This window comes from Scyliorhinus canicula, chromosome 18, assembly GCF_902713615.1.
Source record: "Scyliorhinus canicula chromosome 18, sScyCan1.1, whole genome shotgun sequence".
Classification (NCBI taxonomy): domain Eukaryota; kingdom Metazoa; phylum Chordata; class Chondrichthyes; order Carcharhiniformes; family Scyliorhinidae; genus Scyliorhinus; species Scyliorhinus canicula.
The window spans coordinates 103,691,422-103,717,505 of record NC_052163.1 but is presented as its reverse complement, the minus strand read 5'-3'; the positions used below and the strand labels follow the sequence as shown (position 1 = coordinate 103,717,505).

The 26,084-nt window shown below is 47.7% G+C and overlaps 1 protein-coding gene across 3 annotated transcripts in view; it reads right to left on the bottom strand.

Annotated features, from left to right (window-relative positions):
* The window catches only part of LOC119953003 (leucine-rich repeat and immunoglobulin-like domain-containing nogo receptor-interacting protein 3), a 214,998-nt gene that overhangs the window by 162,594 nt on the left and 26,320 nt on the right, over positions 1 to 26,084 (bottom strand). The window contains exon 1 of one of the 3 annotated variants that reach the window (XM_038776755.1): positions 25,261 to 25,524. The exons of 1 other annotated variant lie outside the window; for it this stretch is intronic. In XM_038776755.1, the coding sequence (XP_038632683.1) occupies positions 25,261 to 25,263 (3 nt within the window). In that variant the 5' untranslated portion in view covers positions 25,264 to 25,524. Of the gene's footprint in view, positions 1 to 24,215; positions 24,630 to 25,260; positions 25,525 to 26,084 lie in introns of those variants that run through there. One more of the 3 variants, XM_038776754.1, reaches the window with a different exon arrangement.

The window sequence follows — 26,084 nt, the reverse complement described above, 5'->3', positions numbered from 1 at the left end:
CTGGCAGCATCTGTGAAGCGAGAAACAGAGTTCATGTTTTGAGTCCAATATGACACATCTTTGGAACGGAGTTTCCTTATTCATCTCGATTTAGGCCTAACCGAGGTGAATGTGCCTGTGCTGGGGGATGTGCAGATTTCCTTCCCTTAATGACACTAATCAACCAGATAGGTGTTTACGACAATGGTTTCATGGATAAAATTTTTATTGAATTTAAATTTCACCATCTGCCATGGCAAGATTTGAACCGGGTCACCAGAGCATTAACTCAGGTCCGTGGATCACTAGTCCGGTGGCAATACCACGAGGCCACCACCTTCATTAAAAACATACAAAGCCAAGGGGTGTCGACACTGAATTACAAATGTTGGCCCCGGTAGTTATACATCCATAACACTACTAAAATCAAACTATTATAGGCGAGGAAAGGAGGGCAAAATTGCCAAAAGATAACAGTAGTGTTATGTTCTGTGTTGTGACCATGGTAAAGATGCACACAGAACATCTAGGGCGGAATTCTCCGCTCCCGGGAAAAATCGTGAAGGCCGTCGTGAACTCGGCCGAGTTTTACGACGGCCTCGGAGGCCGCTCCTCTCACCGTATTCACCCCCACCCGGGGGGCTAGGAGCAGCGCTCCGTTATTCTCGGCCGCTTGTTGTGTCAAGGCGGCGCGCCGAGAATGATGCGACGATGGCGCCTTTGTGACGTCAGCCGCGCATTCGCAGGTTTGCCGGTTCCAACCGCGCATGCGCAGCCGACGTCACGACGGCTGATGGCTCAAACCCGCGCATACGCGGTGGCCGTCTTCCCCTCCGCTACCCCGCAAGATGTGGCAGCTTGATCTTGCGGGGCGGCGGAGGGGAAAGAGTGCGTCGCTTTGAGACGCTGGCCCGACGATCGGTGGGCACCGATCGCAGGCCAGTCCCCTCCCGAGCACGGCCGTGGTGCTCACTCCCCTCTCCGCCCCCCACAAGCTTCAAACAGGCCTTTGGCGCCCATGTTCACGACGGCAGTGAACAGGTGTGGTTGCCGCCGTCGTGAAACGGTCGCTAATGGCAGGCAGCTCGGCCCACCCGGGTCGGAGAATTGCCGGTCGCCGTGAAAAACGGCGAGCAACGATTCTTCTGAGCGGGGGGGTGGGAGAATTGCGTGCGGCGCCAGGGGGGTGTGAAATGAGTCACCCGGCCCTCCCGCGATTCTCCCACCCGGCGTGGGGAGCGGAGAATCGCGCCCCTAGTCTATGCATATGCATATCACCACAAGTAGGTTCAAAGTTTTTTCTTATTAGTTCCATGCATGTTTTCAAACAATAAAATGTTGACAGCATGCTGCTATAATAAAAATTGGTTCTGAAAGCATTTACATTCAAACTGCAAAATTTTAAATTTACACAGTAGATGGGAATTTTGAGGGCTGCATCAACAGTATTTTAATTGGCCCAGTTAGGATTATATTAACTGAATGACCATACAGCATGAATAAATATAGACGTGTGGTGGGTAGCACAGTGTGTGTAAATAATACATCACACACAACACTGTCAGTGCACATTTCATGCTTTAATTAGCATCTGTTTAGTCAGGATATATTCGCTCCTGTTTTGAGTTCTTCATCCTTGTGGGTCAGAGTTTACAACGTTTCAGGATTTTCAGGATTGACACATGTGCGACATTAATCAGGCGTTATGGTCGATAAGTTGCCTCTGACTTAGAAAATTGTGGTTTCAATATCGGACTTGGGCTCATAATTTAGGTAAAGTGCGGCGTTGGAGGGCCACTGCATTGTCAGAGATGTTGGGCAAAATATTGATCCTGTCACCAGCAAGAGGTAGTGTGGTGGGTGGGGGGGACCTTATTTAGCAGGAGACTAAGATTCAGTTTACTGATGGCAGGATGCTCTTAGGGATTCTGATCCCAGGACATTAAAAGCAGGTGAAGTTCCTGGTCGAGTTTCCTGATGAATGATGTCGGAAAGCTCTTTTGCATGCTCAGTAAAAGAATACCTCGCTGGAATTAGAACATTCACTTTGATCACTGTATATGACTGGGAGAGCCTGATCAGGATTCTCTGATTCTCCAGTCACATGTTTATCGGCAGCATGCTGTTTGCTGGCAGTGGAATTCTCGTCACCGGGAAACCAGCGGGCAGGGGTGCACCGTCGGTCAGAACAGAGAATCCCAATGGCCAGAGTATTCTGGCCCATGACATCTTCCATGACTTTGAGGTGAGTACATGCTGCTTTGGTATTTTGGGGACCACCCACAACTTGACCTCTATTGGGTGCTGGTCATCCAAGGCTGTGCGGAGACTGGGCAGGGAAGGTCAGGGGGTAGGGTGGAGTGGAAGCTGGACGCGGAAGACTCATGGGGAAAGAGATGGAGGCTGTAGCTACCCAACATGTCTAGATCCTGGACATTCAACCCCATGAGGTAGGTGGAGAGGGCAAATTATTTCCATGCCATCAACAGAAGATTCACTGTGTTTTGCTCACATCCGGAAGTAATAACCTGACTGGCATGAGATCACATGTAGTCAAATGTTCAACCACCCACCCCCTCCCCTGTAATGGAAAACATGGACTCCCGCTACCATAATTAGACTTGAGGACAGAAGAATCCGCCTGTTGTCATGCAAATGAGTTCTTATCCCAAGGCTATCTCCTGCTTTTCATTGGATGTTACAGTTTCTTTGGTACTTTGAAGAAGAACAGGGAGTTATCCTGTTGACACAGCAAAGATTTTTCCCTTAACCAAAACCTCAAAGAAAACTGGTTGGTCATGTTACTGCGGCTTTTAGGCCATAAGATATAGGCCATTCAGCCCATCGGGTCAGTTCCGCCATTCAACCATGACTGATATAGTTCTGTTCCCCATTCTCCTGCCTTCTTCCCATAACCCCGATCCCTTTATTAATCAAGAACCTTTCTATCTCTGTCGTAAAGACACTCAATGATTTCGCCTCCACAGCCTTCTGCGGCAAAGAGTTCCACAGATTCGCCACCATCCGGCTGAAGAAATTCTCAGTTTTAAGGATCATCCCTTCAATCTTACCTCGGGTTCTAGTTTGTCTTACTCGTGGAAACATCCTCTCCACATCCACCTTAGTTAGGCCTCTCAGTAGCCTGTAACTTTTAATAAGATCCTCCCTCATCTTTCTAAACTCCCATGTGTACAGACCCAGAGTCCTCAAGTGTTCCTCATACGGCAAACTCTTCATTCCAGGGATCATTCTTGTGAACCTTCTCTGGACCCTTTCCAATTCCTGCACATCCTTCCTTAGATACGGGACCCTTAACTGCTCACAATACTCCAAATGGTATCCAGCCTAAGACGTACATCCATGCTCTCATATGCTAGGCCTCGCGACATGATTGCTAACATTACATTTGCCTTCCTAACTGCAGACTGAACCTGCACGTTAACCTTAAGAGAATCTTGAACTAGGACTCCTAAGTCCCTTTGTGATTCTGATTTCCTGAGCCTTTTCCCATTCAGAAAATCGTCTGTGCCTCCATTCTTCCTATCAAAGTGCATAACCTCCATATTGTCCATATTGTATTCCATCTGTCACTTCTTTGCCCACTCTCTGAGCCTGTCCAAGTCCTTCTGCAGAGAAAATAAAACTGGTTGGTCATGTGACAGCTGCTTTTACGGTCTTTTACGGTCCACTAGTAGGAAAAACTAGAACCCGAGATAAGATTGAAGGGATGATCCTTAAAACCGAGAATTTCTTCAGCCAGAGGGTGGTGAATCTGTGGAACTCTTTGCCGCAGAAGGCTGTATAAATTTGCTGGTACATGCCCTTTTATAATAGTGTTGGCTGTTCTTAAAGTAATTTCTATGAAGCACTTGAGCTGTTTCTCAGAGATGTGATCTTTTCAAATGCAAGATTTCTGTAAGTAGATCTCCAACATCACAGCCACGAACATTCATTAAAGCAGGTATGGAACCCTAACTCTGAAATGTTAATTACTTATAGAGTCATTAAATTTTACTAATCTAAATAGCAATAGGATCAATAAGAATCCACAGATATTTAAAAAAAACTCATGGTGGGATTTTCCGTGCTTTGCGGCTGGAGGCAGGATCTTCTGATCCCACTGTTGTCAACAGGGTTTCCTGTTTCATGTCCTCCTTGTCGATGTGAAGTCGGCAGGGTTCCACTAGAGGGTACCGCTGGAGGGTCCCGGCGGAGGGTCCCGGCGGCATGAAAGGCTGGAGGTTTGCGGCTGCTTTGTATAGATTAGGCTGCAGCAGTATGAACAATAAGGAACATAACAGACTTATTTCTTCAATTATTTCAACAAAACATCATTTTCTGTTGTTTTCTTCACCTGATTAGTGCTTTGAAGGAAATGACACTTTTAACCAAAGAGCATTCTGTTATTTAATACATGATACTTTGGCTAATGCACATTCACAATACATTGCAAACCATGAATAAAGCATCTGGAATTAAATGGAGCCCACTGATGTAGGCATGATGGTGGGGTGGGGTGGCGCAGAAAATTGGGTGGTGTCTGTTACCCAGCGGTGGGAAAACGGTCCAACATTTAGTGGGTGGCTGGAAGGGTCCAATGTGGCAACCTTGCCCGCTGGAGAGGGAATATCAATTAGGTTCATTAACGTGTCATTTGAGAGCAATCATTCCTGACCCCAACAAGATTTGATGGTACCTCAGGGATTTAATGGGACTCACATGGCCTCCCAAATGCCACCTGGCAAACACTGTTGGGTTTGCCTGCTGCCTTGTGGGGGATGGAGGTGGAGAGGTGGGGGGGGGGGGCATAGTGGTGGGATCCCTCGTCCACAGCCACTCAGTGTCCAGTTGAGGGGAACCCACTGAAAGCCATCCTCCAGCCCTTATATTCAATCTCCCTCCCCTCTCCTCGCTGGAAAACACTTCCCCACAACCCCCATCTTGATCACACTTACCTGCCTCCAAGGATCCAGTGCAGATCCCTGGTTAAGGTACACTAACAATAGCTGTCACTGATCCTGGCAGTGCTGCTGGTACCAGAGAACTGCCAGAGACTGGCTGGCTGCTCTCCGGGATGGGATCTCCACTCGACTGCGGCCTTGATTGAGTAGGAGGCTCAATGCTTCAGGTAGGTGCCACTTAAAAAGCATTGGGCCTCCCAGAGAGAACTGGTGGGTGGGACTCCTGTCACACAAACTAAATGCCGCCAGATCGTGTGGCTAGAACTGCAATATCCTTCATGTTTATAAATGTGTGGGCTAATTCTGACTTTAGGTACTACTGATTCAACGATCTATTATATATTTCATGAATATCACATACAATGGGGAGCTGAATCATAACACTTATTTTACAGTAGCACATAAATTCTAAATTATCTCCAGTGCATGTGTGAGCTTAACATAATGAGCAACCTGGTAGCTCAACAGTTAGAAGTAACTAGCATAATTTAGCTGTCATAACTAGGGAAGATCGTTGGAACACATTCGGATGTTACTAAGTATTTTTATTCTCTAGTTATTTAGTGAGGTTTGTGTGTATGTTTTTACATGTTATATATATGTTATATCAATTTATTTTTAGATTTCATCGCACAAATTACACTGCAGTCCTCAAAAGTGTTAAACAACATCAATCACCATTAGAGGAAATTTCCAAGTATATTGACAGAAAAAAGATGTCAACAGTTTAGTTTCAGCGGGATTCTGCCACCATCTAAAGTTGATTAAGCAACGGCGTTGTCTCCTAAACTCAGTCCTAAAGGTGCTCAGCAAAGCAATCACCCAGTCTGTGTTTGGTCTCTCCAATATAGAGGATGAGGAGATGCTGGCGTTGGATCTGCACCTGATGAAGGAGCTGCGCTCCGAAAGCTCGTGTTTGAATCAAATCTGTTGGACTTTAACCTGGTGTTGTAAGACTTCTTACAATATAGAGGAGACCACATTGGGAGCAGCAAATGCAATAGACCAAATTAAAGAGGTGCAAGTGGAACGCTGCTTAACCTGGAATGACTGTTTTGGGCCTGGGATATTAAGCATGGAAGAGGTAAAGGGGCAAGTGTTACACCTTCTGCAATTGCATGGGAAGGTGCCATGGGTGATGGTAGAGGTACTGGGTATGGTGGAGGAGTGGACTAGATTATGTCAGAGGGAATGGTGTCTGCAGAAAGCTAACAGAGGGAGTGAAGGGAAGATGTGTTTGGTGGTGGCACCATGCTGGAGTTGGCAAACATGGTGGAGGATTATGCTTTGCATATGAAGGCTGGTGGGGTGAAATGTGAGAACAAGGGGGACTTTATCCTTTTTCTGGGAGGGACCGCACACTATTGAGGGCTCTGTCAACAACTGTAGGTTGGAAATGACGTTTGAGGAAGAAGGAACACATTTTCAAAGCACCATTTTGGAAAGTGGCATCATCGGAACAAATGCGACGGAGGCAAAGGAGCTAAGAGAATGGGATGGAGTCATTACAGGGTGTAGGGTGTGGAGAGCTGTAGTGAAGATAGCTGTGGGAGTCAGTGCGCTTGTAATGGATATTAGTAGATAGTCTATTGCCAGAAATGGAGACAGTAAGGTCAAAGAAGGGAAGGGAAGTGTCTGAGATGGACCAGGTGAAAGTGATGGAAGGGTGGAAACTGGAAGCGAAGTTGATGAATTTTTCCACGACCGGACGACAGCATGAAGTGGCACCAAAATAGTCACCAATGTACCGGTAAAGAGGTTGTGGGAGGGGACACCCAAAACTTATTGGAAATGCAAATTTGCCTTTACCTTCCATGAAATGGCACTCAGAGTCCGATTGCCACTCTATTCCTACCACTTACCTGCAAACAAAGCTACTCCTTTTCTTCTAACTCATGCCAGACAAAAATGTAGTGTAGCCTTCGCTGGGGCCTAGTGCCAAGATCAGGATAGTCGGAGGTAAGAAAGCCATGCACCCCTTTTTTTTGTTAAACAGCGCTAGCTGCCTTATAGCAGGTCAGCTTAAAGGTCCAGCCACTTTGAGAAGCCAGAGAGAAGGTAACGTTGTGAGGGAGGTGTCTAGGATTGGAGGCATACTCAGATGGTCAGTGGGGGGCTTGTGTGGTCGGTGGGGTTCTGGTGATCAGTAGCATGTGAGGTGGATGGGCGTCAGGTAGCCCCATGGGGTTTCCAAAGGAATTATGAGGGGTAATCAGTCCTGTGGTAATTGGGTGTGTGGTTGGGGTCTTATGGTTAGTTAGGAGGTAGTCTGGGGGTGAGGGATTATCGGGCAGGCGGTCTCGTTGGAGGTCAGACGGTCAGAGTTGGGATGGGGTCAGTATTATAGTCACACAGACGTTCAAAGTGGTTTTAATTCTTCTAAATTATTTGAGCGAACTATTACTGTAAGACAGTCAGGACCATCAACGTTTTAAATTAATAATAATGATCTTTATTAGTGTCACAAGTAGGCTTACATTAACATTGCAATGAAGTCACTGTGAAAATCCCCTAGTTGCCACACTTCAGCGCCTGTTTGTGTACACTCAGGGAGAATTCAGAATGTCTAATTCACTGAACAAGCACGAATTTCAGGACTTATGGGAGGAAACCGGAGCACCCGGAGGAAACCCACGCAAACACGGGGAGAACATGCAGACTCTGCACAGACACTGACCCCGGCCGGGTATCAAACTTGGGACCTGGAGCTGTGAAGCAACAGTGCTACCCACTGTGCTACCCTGCCACCATTGCCATACAATCCTTACCAAGGGACATCCAGGAGGTTCCCCAGTCATCTTTGAGGTATACCTCCCACTGCGCCCCCCTTCCACCCTCCAGCTACGACAGTGGTTATGGGCCAATGGGTGTAGTATTATGATGTAAAACTGCCCAGTTACTCGAGAGTGATTACAAGTGACACAGGTGATGGCTTTAGGAGGGGAAACAGGCTGAACGTTTCTCTCTCTCTCTCAGAATAGGATGTTGCCCACTTTGAGAAGTCAACTCTCCGAGAAATCTACCAAAGAATTGAGATTATGTATTAATTGCAAAAAATTTTACATCGAACTTCAGAAAAAAAAACTGTTAACCTAAATTAGTTGCATTGTTTAAAATCTACGCCTCAAGGACAATCAAAAGACACTTAACTGTATTTTTTTTACCTTTGGTTTCACTGGTCTCTAACTCCCCTCATTTCTGACAACGATGTGGGTGGATCCAAATCACTGCATGAGGGCCAAATGCTTGATGTTGTATTTTTATTTTTGTCGGGTTGACTGATTAATAAATTTGCTCTTTCTTCGACTCAAGAAAAACTCATTTGTTTGGCTCCTTATTCTTCACAGCTTAAATAGTTAAATCCATTCTGATTTGGAAGAGGGCACATCCTTAGTCAAAGATAAACCTTTGTTGTGGCCAACTGAGAAGGTTCAATAGAGGGGCACCCTCCAGACCTGGTCAGAACAGGATTATTCGTTGAAACTTTTGAGAATACTTTTTCATTTAGGATACACCACCCATGGTGTCATGGATCCTTGGAGTGTGTAAAAGGTGAACAGGGAGTGAGCCAAAAGGGAAATCCTTGTGGACAGTTTGGAGCAAAGCCCAGCCCTCATTTTAAAACTGCAGCACTGTCTCATGAACTGGAAGGGCAGTCGGAGAGCACCAGGGACCCTTGTATGAGGTTAGAGGCCAATGCTGGGAGGGAGGGTATGGCCTGGTCTGGGGAGGCCCAAGGTAACTGGAGGGGTCAGAATGGCATTCCTTCTCCTCCTCGCCAAGAAGCCACCCTCCAAGAGAATGGTTATCTTCTTGCCTTGGCTTCCTTTGGTCGCTCTGTTGACTACGCTCAGGTGATAATCTTGACTTTGGCTCGGTTTGGACCTCTTGAACTTTTTGGTTAAAGAAACGTTTCAACGCCAATGACACCATCAAGTCATGAATTTGTGACGTAAAGCTGTGCCCTCACCAGCCTGGGGTGGGAGGACCACCACTGCAGTATTCACGTGAGTTCTGAAGGTGCAGGGTGAAATTAAAATAGAAAGCATTGTGTGAGATCTAATATTGGGGGGAAAATACACAAAATAATTAGTTTTTATATTTCGTGCCAAAAGGAACATGTAGGATGGAGGTTGATTCTTCTGCCCATTGTACGGTGCGTGCTCAGTGTTGAGGTGGAACTGCATTTGGTGGGTTTGCATGTTCATGGGCAATGGTGACTGTGACTGGAGGATATCGCTGGTGGTGGTGTCTCTGATGAGCCATCAATTGCACGAGAGACGAGTTGCTATACAAAAGTTAGGCTTTAGTAAGCTAGAACTTAGCCCTGCGGTTGACTACAATAAAATGGACGTCCGCCTGGCGTTCCGACTATTTATCCCTCGGTATGGAGGCGTGGTTAACTTAGCCTCTCGACCAATCGGAGAGCTGTCACATGACTGGTCTCAACCAATCGGTCGAGAGGCACATGACCGACCAGGGCCAATGGTAAGCCGGTGTTCTGCACCAATGGCAGACAGCTATGCAAATCATATCACCACATTCACCCCTTGCGGAGAAAGAAGCCGGGGGGGGGGGGGGGGTATCAACGAGAGCCAGGGGCTGGGGGGGGGGGGGGGGGGGGAGGGGGAGAGAACTGGTGATATGAGTAGCAGCCGGGAGAACAAAAATTTTCTCTCCTTTTCTTTTATTACATTTTTGGCTTCCCACTGGCCCAGACAATTAGCAATATTACATAAAGTCCCAACAAAGTCCATGGAGCTGTTGAAATTTAGATCGATTCGATCAGTCTTTTTGTGGCCCGTGACGTTCTGGTAGACCGCCGCAGTGGAGTAGGTGACGTCGGTTCAGCCGATGGTGGTGATTCCGCTGACGTCCTGGAGCCTGGGAGCGATGGTCCCTGAACAGTCTCCGTCACCCGAGCTGGCTGTGGAGACGCCATGGATGGGGAAGGGGTGACCTAAGTGGGGCGCTGGGGGGAAAAAAACAGGGGGGGGGTCTGTGGTGAAGGGGGGGAAGGCCGCACGCCGGCGGGTGCCAGGTCCCTGAGGGAGACCATGTCCTGCCGACCGTCGGGGTACTCCACATACGCACACTGCGGGTTAGCGTGGAGTAACTGGACTTGTTCCACCAACGGGTCGGACTTGTGCACCCGCACATGCTTCCAGAGCAAGATGGGTCCGGGGGTGGCCAGCCACGTCGGGAGACGGGATCCGGAGGACGACTTCCTTGGGAAGACAAGAAGACGTTCATGAGGTGTCTGATTTGTTGCGGTACAGAGGAGTGAGCGGATAGAATGTAGGGCATCGGGGATAACCTCTTGCCATCGGGAAATAGGAAGATCTCTGGACCAGAGGGCCAGTAGTATGGTCTTCCAGATGGTACCATTCTCCCACTCGACCTGTCCGTTAACCCGGGGGTTATAGCTGGTCGTCCTGCTAGAGGCAATGCCCCTGTTGAGCAGGAATTGACGCAGCTCGTCGCTCATAAAGGAGGACCACCGATCGCTGTGTATGTACGTGGGGTAGCCGAACAGGGAGAAGATGGAGAGGAGGGCCTTAATGACGGTCGATGTGGTCATGTCGGGGCAGGGAATGGCGAAGGGGAAGTGGGAGAATTCGTCAATTACCGCCAGGAAGTAAATGTTGCGTTTGTTAGAGGGAAGGGGCCCCTTGAAGTCAATGCTGAGACGTTCAAAGGGGCGGGATGCTTTGATCAGGTGTGCGCGCTCGGGGCGGTAGAAGTGCGGTTTGCACTCTGCGCAGATGTGGCAGTCACGGGTTACTGTCCTGACTTCCGTGATGGAGAAAGGCAGGTTGCGGGTCTTTATGAAATGGTAGAGACGGGTCACCCCTGGATGGCAGAGGTCCGCGTGGAGGGAGCGGAGGCGGTCTATCTGCGCACTGGCGCAGGTACCATGGGACAGGGCATCAGGAGGCTCATTGAGCTTCCCAGGACGATACAAGATCTCATAGTTGTTCGTGGGCAACTCGATCCGCCACCGTAATATCTTGTCATTCTTAATCTTGCCCCTCTGTGCATTATCAAACATGAAGGCTACTGACCGTTGGTCTGTGAGGAGGGTAAACCTCCTGCCGGCCAAATAGTGCCTCCAATGTCGCACTGCTTCGACTATGGCCTTCCTTTTCCACAGAGGGGTGGCGGAGTTCGGAAGCCTGGAGAGTTCTGGAGAAGAAGGCCATGGGTCTGCCCGCTTGGTTCAGGGTGGCTGCCAGAGCAACTTCTGATGCGTCGCTCTCGACCTGGAAGGGGAGGGACTCGTCGATGGCGCGCATCGTGGCGTTTGCGATGTCCGCTTTGGTGCGGCTAAATGCCTGGCAGGCCTCTGTCGACGGCGGGAAGGTCGTGGTTTGAATGAGGGGACGGGCCTTGTCAGAGTAGTTGGGAACCCATTGGGCGTAGTAAGCGAAGAAACCCAGGCAGCGTTTGAGGGATTTGAGGGTATTGGGGAGAGGGAGTTCCATCAGGTGGCACATGCGTTCGGGGTCGGGGCCTATCACTCCTTTACGCACTACGTAGCCGAGGATGGCTAGGCGGTCGGTGCTAAACACGCATTTATCCTTATTGTATGTGAGGTTAAGGAGTTTTGCGGTTTGGAGGAATTTCTGGAGGTTGGCGTCATGGTCCTGCTGATCGTGGCCGCAGATGGTGACATTATCAAGATACGGGAAGGTAGCCCGTAATCCGTACTTGTCGACCATTCGGTCCATCTCCCGTTGGAAGACCGAGACCCCATTTGTGACACCAAATGGAACCCTAAGGAAGTGGTAGAGGCGCCCATCTGCCTCAAACGCGGTGTATTTGCGGTCACTCGCGCGGAGGGGGAGCTGGTGGTAAGCGGAATTAAGGTCCACAGTGGAGAAGACCTTGTATTTCGCGATATCGTTTACCATGGCGGGAATACGGGGGAGAGGATACGCGTCCAGTTGCGTAAACCGGTTGATGGTCTGGTTATAGTCGATGACCATCCGGTTTTTCTCACCAGTCCGGACCACCAGCACATGGGCTCGCCAGGGACTGTTGCTGCCCTCGATGACCCCTTCCTTCAGCAACCTCTGGACCTCGGACCTGATGAAGGACCGGTCCTGGGCGCTGTACCGTCTGCTCCGTGTCGCGACGGGTTTGTAATCGGGGGTGAGATTAGCAAACAAGGAAGGGGGGTCCACTTTGAGGGACGCGAGGCTGCAGACAGTGAGGGGGGGTATAGGGCCGCTGAATTGGAAGGTCAAGCTCTGCAGGTTGCACTGGAAGTCCAGTCCTAGGAGTGCCGGTGTGCAAAGGTCAGGGAGGACAAGGAGTTTATAATTTTAAAAAACCTTCCCTTGGACCGTGAGGTCCGCGATGCAGTACCCGGTGATGCGGACGGAGTGCGAACCTGAGGCTAACCCGATTGTGTGTTTTACAAGATGGACAGGGTGAACGAAGCTTTCCGTGCTCCTGGAGTCCAGCAGGCAGCCCGTCTCGTGGCCGTTGAGGTAGATGAGCGTTGTCGTTTTGGCGAGCGTGCGTGGACGTGACTGGTCGAGCTGAATGGCCGCGAGCCGTGGAGAAAGTCCGTATTCGTCGTCGTCGTCCGAGTAGATGCTGGAAGAACCTTGCGTGCCAGTCCCGGAAGGTGGTGCCCAGGATCCGCACGTGGAGTGGTGATCCCAAGATGGCGCCGCCCAGGACCCACACGTGGAGTCGGGGCCCTAAGATGGCGGCGCCCAGGACCCGCACGTGGAGTCGGGGCCCCAAGATGGTGGCGCCCAGGACCCACACGTGGGGTCGGCGCCCCAAGATGGCGGCACCAAGGGCCCGCACGTGGAGTCGGCGCACCAAGATGGCGGCACCCGTGGGGCCCTCGTGGTTGCTGGGGGCGGGGTTAGCGGTGCTGGCGGGCCGATCGGAGCGGCTGGAAGGGGGAGCATAGAGGCGCGCAGGCCAGGCACGGGGCCCGGGGGCGGCGAGCGGAGAGTAGCGCGGTGCGCTGGAGGGGCCCCGGAGTAGAGAGAGAGGCGCGCAGGTCGGGCGCGGGGGCCCGGGGGAGAGAGTTGCGCGGCGTCTAGGTGGGGACTGGGAGGGCCCGGAGGAGAGAGAGAGGCGCGCAGGCCAGGCGCGGGGGCCCGGGGGCGGGGGGGGGGAGAGAGTTGCGCGGCGTCTAGGAGGGGACCGGGAGGGCTCGGAGGAGAGAGAGAGGCACGCAAGTCGGGCGCAGGGGCCCGGGGGCGGGGGGGGGGGGGGGGGAGAGTTTTGCGCGGCATCCAGGAGGGGCCAGCAAGGGCCCAGAGGTGGGGATCCCAGGTCACTGCGTGGTACAGCAGCAACCAATTTGGCCTGGCAGACAGAGGAGAGGTGGCCCTTCTTCCCGCAGCTCTTACAGAGGGCGGAGCGGGCTGGGCAGCGCGGGCGAGGGTGTTTTGCGAACCCACAAAAGTAGCAGCGGGGCCCCGTGGACTTGTCAGGGCGTCCCGCGGCGCAGGCCTGAGGGAGGTCGGGAACGGCGGATGGCGGTTGGGAAGCGTGCCAGGAGGCCCAGGGTGGTGCAGCGCGGCTGGGGACATAGGCGCGGGCGTTTTGATCAGCGACCTCCAGGGAAGTGGAGAGAGTCCATGCTTCATTTAAGCTGAGGTCGTCTTTCTCCAGCATCCGCTGGCGGATATCGGGGGTCTGCACCCCAGCCACGTAAGCGTCTCTGATCAGCAGTTCCATGTGTTCCGTAGCTGAAACTGCGAGGCAGGAGCAGTTCCTCCCCAGGATGACGAGGGCCTGGTAAAATTGGTCTAATGACTCGCCGGGGACCTGTTGGCTGGTGGCCAGCAGATGTCGGGCGAATACTCTGTTGACTGGTTAAAGGAATTGTCCATTCAGCTTTAGCATGGCGGCATCGTAATCTTTCTCCCCCTTGATTATCGCGTAGGCTACTATACCCACGCTGGAGTGGAGGACGTGAAGCTTCTGTGCCATGGTGGGGGGGCTGTTTGCAGACTCCAGGTATCCTTCGAGACATGCCAGCCAATGTTGAAAAAGTTCTGCAGAGTTCGGAGTTTGCGGGCTGATGCGGAGGCATTCGGGCTTGATCCGGAACTCCATCTTCAAAAATCTAGCTTATTAAATTGATGAGCCATCAATTGCATGAGAGACGAGTTGCTATACAAAAGTTAGGCTTTAGTAAGCTAGAACTTAGCCCTGCGGTTGTCTACAATAAAATGGACGACCGCCAGGCATTCTGACTATTTATCCCTCGGTATGGAGGCGTGGTTAACTCAGCCTCTCGACCAATCGGAGAGCTGTCACATGACTGGTCTCAACCAATCGGTCGAGAGGCACATGACCGACCAGGGCCAATGGTAAGCCGGTGTTCTGCACCAATGGCAGACAGCTATGCAAATCATAGCAGTCCAAAGATGTGCGGGTTAGGTGGATTGGCCATGCTAAATTGCCCGTAGTGTCCTAATAAAAGTAAGGTTAAGGGGGGGGGGGGGGGGGGGGGGGGGGGGGGGTTGTTGGGTTACGGGTATAGGGTGGATACGTGGGTTTGAGTAGGGTGATCATGGCTCGGCACAACATTGAGGGCCGAAGGGCCTGTTCTGTGCTGTACTGTTCTATGTTCTATATCACCACAGTCACCAGGGAGGATCCCACCAGGCCAAGGTTACTGTTTGAAACGTTCTGATTGCTGCTTAGAGAACACATTGGTTCGGTTCACTCTCATCACGCTCTCTGTCCTGCTGACAGGCACCTGGTAGAGTTCTCCATATTGGCAGCTATGTCCAGCATTGTAGGGAGGCAGTGGTGTAGTGGTATTGTCACTGGACTAGAAATCCAGAGTCATGCTCTGGGGACCCAGGTTCAAATCCCTCCACGTAATATAAGTTGTTGCGATCGTTTGAAATTTGGCATTCTTACATTTGACTTGTTGAGGGCAGCATTAAAAGCTTTTATATCTTCCTTTTCAGCAACATTAAAGACTGGTTTACCAGAAATCCAACAATGCGGTCTTCCACTGTTGCTATGATTGGAAAGTTTGCGAGACTGGTTGCCTATGCCACTCGGCATGACACTTAAATAATAATGCCAATTGTGTGATAGCATTCACCCTTTGGGGTACATAGTGAGGCAGGTGGGAAAACTGCTCTGGGGGCTTTAACCAGAACAATGTTCTTATGTAGGTGGTAACTCTCTCCATATTTTGTAAATGTTGATATGCACTTTTCTTTACATTGTATGTTTTCTAGAAGTTGCCTGATCAATCGTTGGTACTTCTGTCACAAAAGGACATGAATTTAACATCATCACCAGCAGTACAAATAAAGGATTGAGAGAACTGTTTGTACAGAGAGATTTTTGAACCTGGATTCCTCCCAGAATCAATGGTGGAATCCAAATCCATCATAACTTTAAAAACATTTGATCATTCGATGTGAGCATCACTGATAAGGCCAGCATTTCTTACCAGGCCCTAATTGCCCTTGGTGATGGTGACTTGCCTCATTGAGCCTCTCTAATCATATGGTGTAGCCAGGTATATGCACATAGCTTAGGTAGGAGTTTTGTACATGTGACAACAAAGGAACAGTGCAATATATTTCCAAGTCAGAACAGTATGTGACTAGGAGATCTGAAAGGAGTTATATGCTTGCTGGCTTTGATTTTCTAGGTTGGGGAGGCCTCAAATTTTAGAGGTGCTGTTGAAGTAGACTTTGTGAGTTGCTGCAGTGCACCTTGCATACAAAGAAACATAGAAAATAAGAACAGGAGGAGGCCATTTGGTCCTTTAAGTCTGCTCTGCTATTCATTATGATTGTGGCTGATTAGCTAACTCAGTAGACTAATCCTGCCTTCCCCCATATATTTTGATCCCCTTCGTCCCAAGTGCTATATCGAACTGCTTCTTGAAACATTTTGACCTCAACTACTCCCTGTGGTAACGAATTCCACAGGTTCATTCCTCTCTGGTGAAGAAATGTCTACTCATCTCTGCCCTAAATGATCTACCCAGTATCCTCAGATATATGACCCCCAGTTCTGGATACTCAACAATCAAGACCATTCTTCTTGCATCTGCCCTGTCTAGTCCTGTTAGAATTTACTTTTCTGTGAGATCCACCCTCATTCTTCTGAACTCCACCGAATACAATCCAAACTGACTCAATCTCTCCTCATATGTCAGTCCTGCCATCCCATGGCTCAGTCTAGTGAACCTTCACTGCACTCCCTCTATGGCAAGAATATCCTTCCTTAGATAAGGAGACCAAAACTGCACACAATATTCCAGGTGTGGCCTCACCAAGGCCCTGTATAATTGCAGCAAGACATTCCTGCTCCTTTACTCGAATCCTCTCGCAATTAAGGCCAATGTACCATTTGCCTTCTTTACCGCCTGCTGTACTTGCATGCTTACCTTCAGCAACTGGTGTATGAGGACACCCAAATCTCATTGCACATCATTCCCCTCTCCTAATTTCTGGCCATTCAGATAATAATCTGTCTTCCCGTTTTTGCTACCAAAGTGGATATCCTCACATTTATCCAAATTATACTGCATCTGCTATTCATTTGCCCACTCACTCAGCTTGTCCAAATCACACTGAAGGATCTCTGCATCCTCCTCACAGCTCACCCTCCCACTCAACTCTGTGTCATCTGCAAATTTAGAGATATTACATTTTGTTCCCTCATCTAATATATATTATGAATAGCTGGGGTCCCAGCACCGATGCCTATGGTTCCCCACTATTCACTGCCTGCTAATTTGAAAAAGATCCTTTAATTCCTACTCTTTATTTGTCAACCAGTTTTCTATTCATCTCAATACTCTACCCCCAATCCCATGCACTTTAGTTAACACGATGCACAATGTAGCCACTGTACAGCAGAGGTTGAGGAAGTGAATACGTAAGGTGGTGGATGGGGTGACAATTAAGCAGGATGCTTTGTTCTGGATGATGTTGAGTTTCATAAATATTGCGGGAACTGCACTCATCCAGCTAAATCTGGAGAATTCCATCACACTCCTAACTTGTGCATTGTAGATGGGAGTGGATATTTACTCTCGACAGAATACCCAGCTTCTGACCTGCTCTTGTAGCACAGTATTTATGTGGCTGGTCTAGTTAGGTTTCTGGTCATTGATGATCCTCAATATATTGATAGTGAGGGACTGGTGATGGCACTGTCATTGAATGTCAACAGACTATTTTTAAAATGCTACTTGTTACTTTGTCCAGGTACTTCATGCAGGCAAAGGCTGATTTATTATTATTTATTGTTATTTATTATCTAATTCCCATTGATGTGGTATTATCATACATGAAGTTAATGTACGGGTAAATGAAATGTGTACAGACAGCCACTAGAGGGAGCAATCATAGAAGTATATAAGGGGTGACACTGAGCCTTGTGGGTTAGAAGGTTGGAGTAGGTGGTAGGAGCAGGAGCTGAGCTAGGAGTACTTAAGACAGTGAGAGAGCATGAGAATAGTTAATGACTTAGTGAGTTAGATGTTAGAAATATAGTTATGTTTGTTTAATCAATTGGTAATTCTTAGGAATAAGTGTTGAATCCAATTGTATTGTTCAATAAATAGTTTTGTTAGCTTACAAGACTTGTTGTTCTCTGATCAACACTACACATATGGTTAGAGCAAGGCTTAGAATAACACAATTGACTTTTAATTTTCTTGATTTTACACTTGGTCAAATGTTGTCATGATGTTGAGGCAGTCATTCTCACCTATGGAATTCAACTTTTCAGTCCATCTTTAACTCTGTAATGAGGTCCAGAATTGAGAGGTCCTCGCGGACCTCAAAAACTGAGCATCGGTTAACAGGTTATTAGTGAGAAAGTGCCATTTGATACTGCTGCCGATGACTAGTTGGACCTAGTTCCCTGCCATATATCCTCTGCCATGCCACCCCTTAGGTAATGGAAGGCTTTCTCTCATGCTAGTATTCTTGCTTCCTGTCTTGTTCCAGTCTGTCAGATATGGCCTTCAGAACTTGTTTGCCTCAGTCATTAGTGGTGCCACTGTTGAAGTCCCCGATCCAAAATAAATTCTGTGCCTTAGCTACTTCTGTGCTTCTTTGTTCAATGTAAAGGAGTACTGTTTCATTGGCTGAGGAGGGCAAATAAGTGAAGTAAAGTCGCCTTCGTCCTAGATGACCATAGATTGCTTTCCCCTTTGTTTGAGAGAGCTGACTGGTGTTGATTTAACCTGAGGATCAGCACACCTCAAACAAGGGGCAAGGTTGAGAAGTGGGCCTTCATGAATAACCTCATAAAATCAATAGGTTGCCTACATTTGACCTATTGACATGAGACTTCATGGACTCCAGAGTCAATATTTGAGGGCTCCCAAGGTCACTGAATCTTGATTGTATACACTGTGGCAGTGGGTCAGGACAGTTCTAGGTTTGGTGACGAAGGACACTGAAAATAATGATTCTATGAAGGTGACTGTCTCAGGCTGATGCTGCCTAGTTTGTTGGACAGCTCTCCCAATTTTGTCGCAAGCCCCCAGATATTAGTGAGGAGGATTTTGTGGGGTCCACAGGGATGGGTGTATCTTTGTTTTGTCAGGTTGATTCTGGGTTCTCTGTCTGCTTTTATTCTTGCCGCACTTCATCATCAGTGGTTTGATACAACTGAGTGGTTTGCCAGGCCGTTTAAGAGGGCAGGTACGAGTCAACCATGTTGCCGCGGGTACAGAGCCACATATAGGCCAGGTCAAGCAAGGACGGTAGATATTCCTCCCTGAAGGACATGAAATTATGGATGTTCCCACCAATCCAGCAATTTCATGGTCATCATTACTGATACTGGTGTTTTATTTTAGTTAAGTGAACTTCCCCAGTTGTCCTGGTGGGATTTAAATTCATGTCTTCAGATCATTCATTTAAGTCTCTCGATTATGAGTATAGCAATGGTGTCATACCTGCATAATTGAAAAATAAACCAAGTTAAAAGGATATGGGGAAGGACATGGGCATTTGGATCAAGGTGAATAACTCTTTTGCACAGCTACTACCAGCAGGATATGCCAAGCAGCTAATTTGTATGCTGTAAGATTCCATGATTCTTTTTCTATGAATCATAAACCTTCACAGAGCTAATTAAGAAGATTAGGGATGAGTCAGCAATGAAGCAAGCTTTCAGATGAGCCTGTGCTGGTTTGGACCTAACAAATGTTGCGTTGATCCCTCAAGCCTCTATTTATTTTTTTCTGGACTAGCAAAGCTCTGCCTGGCTCGCTGCCACTTCACCCAAACCCCATTCACTCATCGCTGGTCTCAGTGTCAACATATTTGAAAACAAAATCATATCTCCTCAGTCCTGGGCTTGATTTCAATGGGGAATGACAGCTGGAACTGAAGCATTCATGGGGAGTGCAGATGAACTTGCGAAACTGAAACATTAATCTTCAACGCACCTATAGTCAGGCCTGATTCTTCCCTTGGTGCAGCCAAAACATATTTGTCGGAAATAAAAATCCAACAGTGTTTCCTTTCAGTTTGTTTTTGCTGTTCAATATATTTAGAATCCTAATGAATTTTTAAACAGTGCCAGGAGGATATCAGAAGCTTAATCTATCATAGGTGAAGATGATCCTTTTTTAATTTAATCTTGCTGGATGGAGGCCTCTGGTATGAGTATAGTAATTCATACACAATGATAGAAGAGATGGCCTTGAGCCGAGCCTCAATCAGTACTGATTAAAAATGCAAGTGGCAGCTCCTATTTAAACACATGGCAAATTATATTTTCCCCATATGAGATCAAACAAAAGTTTTCAAATGATAGCACTGCGTCTGTAGACAGAAAAGTGGCATGCGACGACTTATAAGGAACCTGACTGTTTCCACAAAGGGCTGTACATTGTAACTTTATTACTTAAATGTGATTTTCTTATCAGCCGAATGTGCTGAGATGTAACAAAAGCAGCCAGGCAATAAAATGCCTTTTAAGAGCTTATTGACTGATGCCGGTGTCAAGAAGGTGGTTGTTCAGAACTTTCCTCAGAAACAGAATTTCCAATGGAGGTATAATTCGAGGAGACCAATCCTCTCGTCTCCTGCCTGAACAAAGGGGAAGCTTTTGTCAATTTCAGCACGGCACTACTGTGTTTTCAGCTATCATCTCAAACCTTTAGCAGCTCTCAACTCCCACACTCGCATTACATAATTCATACCGCCTTGGCAGCTCTCAGCAAAAGAGCAATGCCACTATACATCTCCAATGTTAAGCCATCAAATCCAAATTGACTATCGGGGAGTGGGGGGGGGGGAGGGTTTTCCATGCAAGCCACTGAACCCATTCGTCAGGCACAAATGTAGGTCTATGTATGATCTGGTCACTCACCTGTGCGTTTCTCCAAATTGGCCAAATAAGCATGACAGGGAGGGGGTTCCCGCGACTGAAGCTCCACAGTTGGTTTTCCAGTTGGGAACCAGTAGCAGGCCGGCATTGCAGGTAACTGAGGAAGTTTGCTCTCTCCTGTCTCTGATATTTTAAAATGTAAAATAAATAATAGACCCAGTAGCTGAGCATCCACCTATTTTCGTGCCTGCCCCGGGCTGAGCCCAAAAATGCAGCCCTCGGTGTCAGATTAATCAAGCTCAATGTCAAACCAGGACACTTCACTGTCAAACCGGTCAACCCCAATATCAGGCCAGTCATCACCAATGTCAAGACTGCTCACCACCTCCCGGCCCAATATCAGGCTATGCTGTAGGTAAGCTGTGACCTACTTTCACTTACAAATGTAAAACAATCTGTTTCTGGGCCAGTGAGGCATTTTTTTTAACTCCCAGGTCTGATATTTTTAACTAAGCAGTGAGGCAGCTGTGGAAAAAAAATAGGAAGACATAGGGAATGTAGGATTTCAAAGCAATATGAAAATCAATTCAATACTGTAACTGCTGATATCAACACAACACTGCAAATGGCATGGGAGTCCAGCACATCAGAACTCATTGATATGGAATTAGAGTTGGATTTTTGTTGTAGATATTTCAACACAGTTACATGTCTGTGAAATGAATTTCACCATCTCCGTGTTGAGGAATAAATAGTATTCCTCTCCATCTCATCTCAATCTTATATGATCCCTACCAGTGATAGATTATAGAATTCCTACAATGCAGAAGGAGGCCATTCGGCCCATTGAGTCTGCACCAACCCTCAAAAGAGCACCCTACTTAGACACATTCCCCTGCCCTATCCCCATAATTCCACCTAACCTATGCATCTTGAGACACTAAAAGGCAATTTAGCACGCCCAATCCACCTGACATGCAAACTCCACACAAACGGTCACCCAGGGCCGGAATTGAAACCAGGTCCCGGGTGCTGTGAGACAGCAGTGCTAACCATTTTACCACAGTGCTGCAGGAGAATTCATTGGTCACTGAATGAGTTCATGTAGTTGATCAAACAGCTCCACAAGTGAAAGCATATGTAGAAAAGGAATAAACTGAGTGAAAAAGATGTGGGGTAAAATAAAGAGGCAAATTTACATTTGCCCTCCCCCCCGCCTCAAAGTTGGGTGGGAATATTCTCCCATGCCTCATTAACATAACTCTCCCCTTCACACCCCACCCAAGCACCAAGGAGGACTCAAACATTATGAGACAATATAAAAGAGGTGGAGACATGGCATAGCAGGCATCCAGATGGTTTCCCAAGAAAACGAGTACTCTCTATAGAATGGAATTCCTATAGTGCAGAAGGAGGCCATTCGGCCCATCGAGCCTGCACCGACCCTTCGAATGAGCACTCAATCCATGTCCACCCCGCCCTGTCCCCATATCCACCTCACCTAACCTGCACATCCCTGGACACGAAGGGTCAGTTTAGCATGGCCAATCTACCTAAACTGCACAGCTTTGGACTGTCGGAGGAAACCGGAGCACCCGGAGGAAACCGACGCAGACATGGGAAAAAGTGCAAACTCCACACAGACAGTCACCCAAGGTCGGAATTGAACCTGGGTACCTGGTGCTGTGAGACAGTGGTGCTAACCACTGTGCCACCATGCCGCCATCTGGGGGAAAGGTTTAAGAAACCGTCCTATCCCTTCATTTCTTGTCGGCAGATTGTGAAATGACTCAAGAATGGATGGGTGGCATGCTTAAAATAATTAAATGTCTTGCCCAACAAACATTCTAAATTGAAACCCTTAAAATGCAATTTTTAAAAGTTCCAGTTATTGTGTGACAATCTGTGTTCTGTTGTAAATATACAGAGATCTACAACAGAACACACACAAAAACTATAGTCATAAAGAAGCAAGATGTTATAACCGCAGGAGACCATTGGGGATGGACCAATTAGACACTCCATGCACCTCGTTGAAAACGAGTTTCCCGTTGAGTGGCAGGGGTCCACCAGTAGAGTAAGTGGACTCTTGCATAAAAGCCGGTCCAGATCAGAGACGAGCATGTGTAGTCCTGGCTGGGACCTGAAGTGTTCTGTGTTCCTAGCTTACTTTGCAATAAACCAGGGACTGGTTTCTCAGCTGGTGGGATGCTCTGTTTTGACGGCAGCCCGGGGGTTTCCCAATGGCGTGGGGCAGCCCCACAATGGGAAACCTCATTGACCGTCCGGTGTAACGGAGCATTCCGCCGGCAGGGTGATCCTGAAATATGGCACGGCCATATGTTTTCTTTACATTTGGATCCTCCGTGGCCACCAATCATGACAAGAACAGGTTTTAAACATATTCAACAGCCTATTAGCCCGGACTTTGTGATTAAATTCGCTATCAAAGCTCACTGATATTAGACAGTAAATTGGACAGTAACTTCTGGCAATGAGACAAGTGCAGTTAAACACATAAATCAAGAATTTGCATCTTAGATGTCTTGCTCTTCCAGAAGCTTTGCTGTACATGTATCTCGCACAGATATACAGCATTGAAAAACAGGGAATAATGTGAAATTGTTCTTTTACTCTTGACAAGCTCAATAAACAAGCCAGAAAAAGTTAGGGCTTTTCCATTCCAATTCTCCAGCACTGAAATTTAGATTTTGAAAGTGGACATTCTCATCCTTTCAGACTTTAATTATTGTTGGAGATTTAAAGAAATAAAAACATGTAATTCTTTGCCAGTTCTTTGCATCTCTTTCATCTTGCTCTTAATCACATCTTTTACTTTTAACTTTCTGTGCATGATTTTACATTAAATATTTCAATATTTACTTCCTGAATTGGGCTCGGTGTTGTTCCTTAACCATTCTCTTAATCAGACTGGTTAAGAGAAAAAAGTTTCTTTTTCAAAAATTAGGTGTAAAAATGGCAGACTTGCACATTTTGTCAGCATGAAAATGTCGATAGCTCTCAAGTATAAACAACATAATTCACAAATGACTGAGCATAAACATTAGCATGATAAAGTAACCATAATTCTAATACTGATAGTCAACTACATCCTGACAACTATTGCAGTATTGGACACCCACAGCCTAAGTTAACTATTTTCTTCTTGTGATTGAGAAATATTTGCTTCCGTCCTTGTTCAATGGGTTCTGAGATGGTTGATGCGTCCAATATGAGATCTGCAGACTCTGCCACATGCAGAACATATAGTGTTTGGAAGGTTTGGTAGATGAGTCGTTTGGAGGTTTGTGCACTTCCTCTGATATCTCAACTTCACTTCTGCATGTTCCCAGTATAGTCTTTTGATGTGTTCGGTGCCTTCCCAAATTAACCTTCACTATTTTGGTCAGACACAAACCAGGACTCCCATGACTCAATGAGGACATTTGGCCTCTTCAAGGATGACCTGAGGACATCCTTGAAGCGTCTACACTATTTTCCTGGGAGTCTCCTGTTGTGACCGAATTCCAGGTGGAGCAGTTGCCTCGAGAGTCTGGCAATTAGTAAATGAACACCTTGTCCTGCTCACGGCACCCAATTGTGAGCGATTAGCCCCTCAATGCTGCGGATGTTAGTTTGGGAGAGGACTCTCCTGCAGGACAGCCATGCCTACCACCCATACCACCTGGCCACGGCAGGTGATATAGGTGGTTGGCATGTGGTGCTCAGGCAGGTGGGGTTCGGTCTCCCTCCAGGAGGGGGAAGTGGGTGTGGGACAGGGGTGATGCTGGGGATGTGGACCTGGTAACATGCACTGGTTGGCCTCTGGGTTTCCCATCCTCACCCAGCACTGCCTACTGGTTCACCTGGTGGGGTCGCATGGCATGGGGGCGGTGGGTGATGGATGTGGGGAGTTGGGATGGGGATGGTGCCAGGGGCACAGAGCTGGTAACTCACCTGGGCCCTCCTGAGGAGGTCATGCAGCTTCCTGCTGCAATGTTCTCCGGTCCTTGCAGTGGAGCCCATAGCGACATGGCCTCTGCTGCCTCCACCAGGCCCGGTTGACATCGGCGGTTTGCAGCCCCCTTCCCACCACGGGGAACAGGGTGTCCCACCGTGCCTCCACGGCATCCAACAATATCTCAAACTCTGGATCGTGAATCTCGGGGCTGCTCTCCGGGGCAGCATTTCTTTGCTGGAATGAGAGTGTGAGGGGAGTGGAGTGCTAATATGCAGCTGCAGCTTGTCAGGTTCGTGAGTGCCATTCCCAACACCAGCGAATCACATACCCGCATGCATTGGAATTGCACTAGCTCCACGTGGCGCGGGTTCTGGCCAATTTGCATGTCCTGAATGGCTACAGCAGTCGCACCTCCATTGGGACCCCGGAACACCTGCCATTCAGTCCCGGCTCAGCACCTAGTCTCTCAAACGGTGAATTCCGCCCACACAATTTGTAGATTTACTTCTGTAATAAGTACCATTGTTTATCCTGAATATTATTTTAAAAAAGAGGTCTAAGTGAATCACTTAGTTATCCGAACACATTGCTGACTGTAATACTAAAAGGTACAAAGCTGACACCACAGCTCACTCCGGATAATGCTCCAGCCTCAGTGGGGAGCCTCATATGCAGGAAAAGACTGCAGGGTATGTGCCCCATGCATGAGCAACCAGTAGGTGAGATTTCCAAAGTGCGCAAATGACTCCTTTAGTGAACTCTGGGGGAGAATTTGATCGAATGTTATCTGACGTCTTGGGAATTACATCACAACACATAGCCATTAAAGCTGTGCATGAACACAACAGTTGGATAGATCTTTCTACCGTTAGAACCATTTGTGAGTGCATACATGTTGGGAAGGGTTTGACAATTTTTCAAATGAATCGTAACTTAGCTCTATCGCAGTAAAACATAAACTAACCGCTTCAATCTAAAATCTCTTCATAATTCGTCTTTATGTACACATACATACATGCACACAAACATACTTCCCCCTACCATTTTGTGTTCTGTTCCGTTGCTTCACTTCTTCTTTATCCTAGAGTTTGGATAAGAATCTGGAGCATAGAATCCTCACTCCTGTTGTCAGAGCCAGTCTACAATTAACTGACCAACAAATACTCCACAGGAAGCGACTGGACAGTCCTCTTAGTATTATTTCTCTGCTGAGCTAGAATGCTTGGTGCCCATGTTGTGTTGCATCTAACAATGAGTCTTTTCTTTGATGTGTGATGCCATACGCACATTGGAGCCTGGTGCTGTAATCTGGGATCAGTACTCAAACCATGTCAGTGGATTATCAGTGGCAAATTGATTTTTTTTCTCTGATGTCTTATGTGTACATAAGTCAGTCTGTGATGTTGCATATTTTTGGCATCGCAGCAGTGTGTCCGGATCTCTTTTCTTTGTTGATGTAGTGGAAAGTTGTTAATATTGTTTGGCAGGCAAAATAACCGGTTGGCCAAAGAAGCCGCTGTAATGGATAAAAAGCTATAGATTTAACTCTAAAGGATTTGTTAATTGCCATATGTATTTGCTGAGATGTATTCCAACAGTCATACAACATGAGCAACATTTAACTTTGGTGAGGTCAAAAAAACTGGTGCTGTTGGAGGGGTTTCTAGTTACACTTTCCACTATCCAACATGCCTGATTATCTTTTCCACTGAACTCATGGAATGGTATATTGGACAGGCTATAAAACAGGTGGCTGCGCGGGTGGCATGGTGGCACAGTGGTTAGCACTGCTGCCTCACAGCCGCGTGGACCGGGTTCGATCCCGGCCCCGGGTCACTGTCCATGTGGAGATTGCACATTCTCCC